At 37.1% G+C, this 7,963-nt stretch overlaps 1 protein-coding gene across 1 annotated transcript; it reads right to left on the reverse strand.

Annotated features, from left to right (window-relative positions):
* Positions 1-6,310: 6,310 nt before the first annotated feature.
* LOC137578673 (ankyrin repeat and MYND domain-containing protein 2) lies at positions 6,311-7,884 on the reverse strand. Its single transcript, XM_068292247.1, has 2 exons — positions 6,816-7,884; positions 6,311-6,749 (listed from the first exon to the last, which is right to left on the reverse strand). The coding sequence occupies exons 1-2, from the start codon at positions 7,767-7,769 to the stop codon at positions 6,495-6,497; spliced, it is 1,209 nt and encodes a 402-aa protein (XP_068148348.1). The 5' UTR covers positions 7,770-7,884; the 3' UTR covers positions 6,311-6,494.
* Between the last annotated feature and the right edge of the window lie 79 nt (positions 7,885-7,963).

The raw sequence follows: 7,963 nt of genomic DNA on the forward strand, positions 1-7,963 counted from the left end.
CCAAAGGAATAAGATTCTAAACCACAAATGAAATCCAAAAAGCCTAAAAACATAATGATCCATTTCGAATGTTGAATATATGCATAGATTGATCCCTTTTAAAATTAAGAAACATTCATCGCATTAACATTTTATTGCACACTTTTTCATTTAAAGGAAAACTCTTAAATATTTAGTGCTTTGAGTGACTAGAGTTCTTTTATGTCATTGCCTCCTCCGGGTTTGGTTTCAGCCTTGAGCATTTCCGTTTTTACAGGTTTTTGATAACAAACAGAAACGAAAGAAAAACAACTTTTTGGCGAGTCCCCAAAAACAAAAAAACCAACAAATTAATGTGATCCATTATAAATGGCAACCAATTTAGAGACAGAGAGCGTGAGAGAGGGAGAGAGAGAGATCACAAAGTCTCTAAAACAAAAAACCAACTCCGGTAGTAGTTAATACAATTCTTGAAGAGATAAGGCGTCCATTATGAGCAGCGATTTGACGGCTTTCAAAGCGTTTGGTCTTTGCCGACCCAACTTGGGTGAGAAACCAACCAAAAGAGACACAAATAGATAGAAGAAGAAGAAGAAAAAAAGAGACCCAGAGACGGGGAGAAAGAGAGAGATCGACGACGTAGAGGATGAGGGTAAGAGATGAGGCGATGTCGTTTGGTATCATTGCCGGCTGCGGCTGTGGCTGCTACTGCTGCTCTGTCTTGTGAAATTTCCGTTTTTATCGCACCTTTTATGGCCAGTGGCTAGTGGCCACTTGGCGGCATTTGGCCAGTGTGTGGCTATTTCTTGGGTGTGCATTATCGCGTCAAATGCGACAAATCTGTCTACGGGTCGGCGGTGGCCTTTTAGCTTGCATAATTGAGCCGATAAATCCAGCGATCATGCATGTGTGCGGTCCCACATTTTGGACGAACCTTTAGCCCCCTCCCGACTACCCAAGCAAACCAATCAACCAGTCAGTCAGCCAACCAACCACTCTCTAACCCACACACACACACACACACACACACACACACACACACAGTGATCACTTAAAGGTTCCAAAAACAATTTTAAAAAACGACAGCGCCACACAAAAACATTAAGTGTTTAATAATTTAAATGAAGTTTCTAAGTGCAAATGAAACGACTAAACGGAAAGCAATTTATTGAAATTAGTTTTCGATATTTTCTTACACTTATCCTTAAATGTTTGTTCCACAAAGTTAAACTCAAAGATATATTTTTAGTTTAGAAAAGTAATTACCAATTTCCAATCAATTAATAAAATGTAAAATAAGGATCAAATCTATCAAACATTAGAATATCCAATTTCAAAATCCTCTAACTAAGCCTTCTATTAACAAACTTCAAACTAGTTAAAGATACAGTTATATTGCCATTAAGTATATATACATATATACATACTTGATCAGCGTCAGAAAACAAGTTGATATAGCCATTATTCGTCTGTTCTTATTAACTTTATGTCTTCAATTGGAAAGCTACTGAAATTAGAACTTGGTATTTAAGTCTTTTATTGACTAATTGAAATTAAGAATGGCCATTCATCGGATCGGTTAGAGACCAACCATTGAAAAGTCTAGATTCAAAATAAAGCTGCCTTTATAGTGAGACAGAAAAATCGTATAACATAGAAAACTATTTGAAAAACGATTAACTACAGTGGACGCTTGGTTAAGAAACATAATTGGCAAGCCGCTTGCTCGTTCGGCAAGGGTATACAAACTTCGAGGTAGCTTCTTCTCGTTTTTGTTTGCTTAACTTGCTGCTCTTTGGTTGGTTTTTTTTCCCTCTCAGTTTCCATTCATAGAAACTTTTGCATAATTAAAGACAGCAGCGCGAAATAATTCACTGGCCACACGAAACCAAACAAAACCCGAAAATCACAGTCCCCAACATTGACTAATTTGGTCTTAGTTTCTACTTTGCGTTTATGTTTCTAGTTTTGTATACCCTATTTCGACTCAGGGTATATGGGCAAGTAGACCTAACGAAACTGAACGTAAAGTGCTCATCTAGTGCTATATAATAACTATACAATCTAGTTCGATCGATCTTATAAAGACAGAAGAACTAATTGATATTTGTAGAATTCTTCAACTTAAGTATATGATGAGCTAGCGATGAGATTAAAGTTAGTTTGACCCTCTGGATTCTGGTTCTGTTTCTTTTTTTTGTCACATAAATTTGACTTTTAAATGTTGAAACAATTAAATTATGGGATTTGCACGTTTTCACTCGAATCTATTGTCGGCATTCGATCTTTAGATGTGTCGTTGTTGTTGTTTTTATCGTTGCTATTGTTGTATCTATTGTTTAAATTTGAAATTTAATTTTTGGCTGTTTCTCTTGGTTTGGGAAATACAAAAACAGTGGCAAAAAGCGTCAAAATTCGTAGATTATGCGATAAAAATGTAAATATCGAGACGATCTCGGGCATTGCATTTCTAATTTGCGCTTGTTTTAATATATTTAATGAATTTTTTCTCGATATATATTCGATATATATGTACATATATATTTTTTTGTTTCAAATCAATGTGTGTAAATTTCGTTTTTTTTCGAGTATGTGTGTGTGTTGGTTTTGGCTCGAATAGCAACAACAACAACGATAACGAGAATAGCAGATCCAAAAAGCAAATCCAAATCCGGTTTGGCGGTCAGAGCTGTTGATAATGATAATGAGGATAACGATGCTTTATTGAGAAGGTGTTGCCGTTCGTATTTGAATTTTATGTGTGCCGCATACATACATATACATATGTACATACATATATTTAGATGTATATATGTACATATGTAGTATTATTAGTGTTATGTGCTGTTGTTGTTGTTGTTTTATTCTTTTTTATTATTGTTAATTATAATATATTTGATTTGGTATTTAAGCTTTAAGCTATAAAAAATGTTGGCATCTTCTGTTTTACGACCACCTAAAAAAAAAAAAACAAACGGAAAAAAGGTTAATTAAATATATCGGATGGTGGACATATGTACATATGTCTATATAGTTATATATAGAAATGGAACCGACACTCAAAATACAGGTAGAATACAAGTTAATCCCAATACATATGTACATATATACATATATGTAAATGTTTAATGTGTTCCATTAATGTTAAGACATTCAACTTGCAAAGCCCTTTAAGTAGAACAACTAACTAACTAACCGACTTATCTTACCCTTGCAGAGGGTATTATAAAATTGGTCAGAACTTTGTAACGCACAGAAGAAGACGTTTTCGACCCCATTAAGTATATATATGCTTGATCAGCATGAGAAGCTGAGTCGATATAGCCATGTCCGTCTGTCCGTCCGTGCGTATGCGTTTTACTCAGCCATCTTAAGAGCTATCGGGATGAAACTTGGTATTTGAACTACTTATAACCCGGGTGAGATAAAGTATGAAAATCATTAGGATCGGACTACTATGTCATATAGTTCTATACGAAAAGTAGGTGAAGCAGTTGGAGTATCGCTATGAATATTACTTACACCCAGAGACGCAACGCTACATAAACTGTATATCTTAGGGAATGAGGGAAGAAGAAGCAAAAAATTGAAGTAATGTTTTATTATACCCTTGCAGAGGGTATTATAAAATTGGTCAGATGTTTGTAACGCACAGAAGGAGACGTTTCCGACCCCATAAAGTATATATATTCTTGATCAGCATGAGAAGCTAAGTCGATATAGCCATGTCCGTCTGTCCGTCTGACCGTCTGTCCGTCGGTGCGTACGCGTTTTACTCAGCCATCTTAAGAGCTATCGGGATGAAATTTTTTTGGGAGCTTTTTTTTTACCCGGGTGAGATAAAGTATGAAAATCTTTGGGATCGGACTACTACTATATCATATAACTCTGGAACAAAAATTTTTGCAAAAATTGGAGTATCCCCATAAAATTTACCAATATAATAGAATTTGATATAAAATCTCAGATCCCAAAATTTGACCCTGATCGGATAAATAGAACACAAGTTACAGTCTATATAAATCGGTTCAATCGCTGCCGGCAGCTCTGCTTGCTGCCTACTACGTCATCATCAAATCAACAGAGCACATGCATACACACACAGACGCAACGCTACATAAACTGTATGTGTATGCGTGCGTTGCTTTGCTTAGGGAATGAGGGAAGAAGAAGAACAAATTGTACATAGTATGAAGAGTAAAATTGTTTTGTTTGTATATTAATGAATTGAGTTGCAGAAAACAAATTTTGAACATGTGAAATTATTATTGTCAAGGACTGCAAGGGTATATAAACTTCGGCATAGCCGAATTTAACTTCTTTGATATTTTGTATATTGATTAATTGAGTTGAAGAGAACAAATTTGGAACATGTAGAAATATTATTGCCTTCTTTGATATTTATCATTAAATTCAGAGGGCCGAATCTAACTTCGACCGCGCCAAAGTTTGTATACCCTTGCAAGTTTTCCCGTTACTCTTTTCACTATACATTTAGCTATCAACATGTCTAGAAAGTCTAATGTCCGCCAAAGAACACCCTACAAGCCTAGCCGGCGATGATACTGATCGATCCTTGTTAGTCCTATTCTATCTAAGTTGAAAGAACGTCAAAATTTAGTGTATTTTTAAAGACTTCTATTTCAATAACAATTTCAGTATTTATTTAAACTGATGCAACACACTTCTAATGAAGAACATAATTTTCAGATAACACACAAAATCCAAGATCGATTCTTGACATCTCTCAGTATTCAGTTTAAATCATTTATTCGCATTTACTAGAAGTGTCTCAACTTTTGAATCTCAACCGATTTCATATTTTGGATTCATAATCTGTGAAGTATCGACCCTTTCGATGGCACATTTTATTTTTTCCAAACGCGATCATGAAAAAGTGAATTTTGCAACGCTATCCGGGCAGAGGCCCCACTGTACGGCGCTTATAACGTCTTTTTATCATAAGTTTACATATATGGCAGCATTTAGGCATATAGTCATCCGATTTTTATCAAGTTTGGCACAGTCATTAACAACTGAAAAATAACAAACTTTATTGCAATCGTGTGAAAAGCATCGAAGTTACTGATAAGTCACTGTTTTTGACTGATCGGTCCTATAGAATCATATATGTAATATGATAAAGTCACCCGATCTCTATCAAATTTGGTACAGTTATCAACAGTTGTACAAAACTAATAAATCTTAATAGTAATATTATATAGAAATGACAAGGGCTTAGAAAACAACGAAATTATTGAGGAAAATCACTAATCGTGACTTTGCCATTGTGTATGGGAGCTATATGATATATATAGTGGTCCGATCCGCCTGAATCCGAAGTAAACGTCCTGTGCGGTATATACAAGCTCTAGTGCAGCTCTTACCGTCCAGGCGGAGTTTGCGCTGATACAGGCGGATGGACGAACATAGATATTTGAACTCGTCTCAACGTGCTGATCAAGAATATATAAACTTTATATGGTCGGAAATATTTCCCTGTTACCCGTTTTAAAAAAAGTATACAAATGTTGCTTCATTACAAAATAAAACGAATTTTTAACAAAATAATAGTAAGGTCCTGAAAATCACATTTTGAAGCCAATTAGGCTGTAGTCTGTCTACAAAAGAGGAAAGAGAACACTAATAGAACACTCTGAATAAATACAAAAAAAAAGTCCTGAAAATGGTAAAATTATATTGTTTGAATACGTACGTATGACTATTTGTTTGTATCGTAAAGCTTAACAATGAATTTAGATCGGTGGACTTCCCCCATTTAGAGACATATCTCTATTCCCAATCTATGGTTAATCCTGGATTCGATGAATATAATCAAAAAAGAGTAGTGTGTAGAGACAAAGGATGAACTAGGCTCTGTGATATACTATCCTAAATTTGTCTCAACTAGTTAATAATCAATAATACATTGATTTTAAAAGTTTTCTTTAGATGGTTGGCCAATTTTGTATGCCATTACTGTATGTATTTTGGGGGGAAAAGCTTTTTCCGTTTTAAGCTTTTGATTTTGAATACCCTTAAACAGAGTCAATTCGACTGGCTTAACACATTCGTTTTCATTTAGCCTTCTTAATCACTGATGAAGGTCCGATGCGATATTTATCCGTATCCGTATTCTTCACAATTTATTTAGGTATTCATATGTATCTACATCTTTCTGTCCGAAAAAGAAAATCTGAACTTGTATACAGAAAGGTTTCGCATATCGAATGTTGTTGAGACAACCTTTTGAGTTCCATAGAAGCTTCAATAAATGGATGGGCATAGACGATATGGTAAAACGCATCGGCCAATTTTGATAAATTTACAATTTCGCTTTTGAATGGATAATTTCTTTTTTGTTTTGTTACAAAAGTTTGTGTATATGTATACAGATAGGTATATATGTATGCGATCCGTCTGAATTTGTTGGATTTAGTTTACGTTTTATAATAATTATACATTTATTATATAGTAGTTAGATCAATCATTGTGACATTTTGGCAGCGATCCTCTTACGCTGACAACTTGGCCAGCTCTTCACGCAATTCGTTTGTGTCGATTGGTCCCTTCGATTGCACCTGTTGCCCAGCGGCGGTGGCGGCGGCGGCTCCAGCCTGGGAGGCGGCCAAAAGCCGAGCACAGTTCTTCTTGTGCATGAACCAATGCAAACGCTGGCACTCCCGGTCGCAGTATTGCACTGCCTTGCATTTTGAACACTTTTTGTCTGGCTTCTCCTGGCCGCAGGTGCTGCAGTAGCTGGACTCGTCCTAAAAGAAGAGGAACCATTAATAAAATTCAGAAATCGATAGACATCAGTTGAGATTCAAAGTTACCACAAATCCGCGCAATCCATTAATGGCATTGCGCAGCACTATCAGAGCTGGTGGAGCATCTTTGGCGCCTAGTTGTGTGGCTATTTGACGGAATATTGTGCAGTCACGGAATGGAAACTCACGAGCGCATTCCCGCAATGTGAACTCCACGTAGTCAAGCTGCCCCAGTTTGTTCTCCTTAAGCACACGCTTTACAAAAACTTCGATGTAATCGTTCTTGGTGGACTCCTCCTTGTGTTGGGCCTTAAACTGTTCCTCGCAACGTATCAGCTCGGCTATAATCCATCCCTGATAATGATATTTAAAGGCTAGCAGTTCATTAACATCGTGACTTTTCTGCATTTCCTTCTCGCACATTAGTGCTAAAGTCTTTCGAAGATTAGGCAGTATTTTCAGCAGGCCCAGTACTTGGGCATTTAGGGAAATTCTCACAGGATGCAGATTGATTTCGGTGACAAAGGTGTGAAACGGTTTTAGTAAAGCCGGTGGTATGTGGGGCTCCGTTTGCTGGCCATGCACCTGTGTATAGTACTCCAAACTGGATTGAGTCACATAGTTATTAATGGTCTCGACACAGGCATGATTGCCCACAAAGGCGGCCATCTGGGAGGCAGTGCGTGAAACGCTATTAATGCTATTCGGATTAATGCCGGCGTCCAGTAGTAGGCGACACACGTGGACATTGCCCGATAGGGCGGCAAAATGCAGCGGTGTGTAATCCGCTCCATGTTGATTCAAATTGATGTCAGCTCCCATGTCCAGTAGGATTTGCACTGTCTCCGCGTTGCCCTTAAGGCTGGCATGGGCCAGCAATGACATGCCACTGTCGTCCACAAAGTTCACACTCTTCAGCTGGCCAAGCAGCTGCTTGAATCCCGTCGTATCATTCTTAGAGATCCGTTCCAGTAGCAATTTCTGGACATCATCCAATTGCGACTTTTTGTCGTCAGTCATTGTTGCAATTTAATTTTAATCTCTTCGTTTATACTAATTTCAATTTTTCCTTGAAAAATAATACAAATTTGCATCAATTTCTGGCAGCGTGCGTAAAATCGATAGGAAATCGATAAGTACTCGATAGCACGAGTCTGATAACAAATTTTCTGTTAGTTTGTACCGGGCCGGGGGGGGGCTATGTTTACTTCAGC

The sequence above is a fragment of the Drosophila tropicalis genome, unplaced genomic scaffold (genome assembly GCF_018151085.1).
Source record: "Drosophila tropicalis isolate 14030-0801.00 unplaced genomic scaffold, ASM1815108v1 contig_1190, whole genome shotgun sequence".
In the NCBI taxonomy this organism is placed as follows: domain Eukaryota; kingdom Metazoa; phylum Arthropoda; class Insecta; order Diptera; family Drosophilidae; genus Drosophila; species Drosophila tropicalis.

What these genes read in the sequence shown, in the direction of transcription:
- LOC137578673 (XM_068292247.1), bottom strand. Translation starts at nt 7,769, where the DNA reads ATGACTGACGACAAAAAGTCGCAATTGGATGATGTCCAGAAATTGCTA. An exon ending in ATGGATTGCGCGGATTTGTG is followed by an intron (nt 6,750 to 6,815) that starts GTAACTTTGAAT and finishes CTCTTCTTTTAG; the next exon opens with GACGAGTCCAGCTACTGCAG.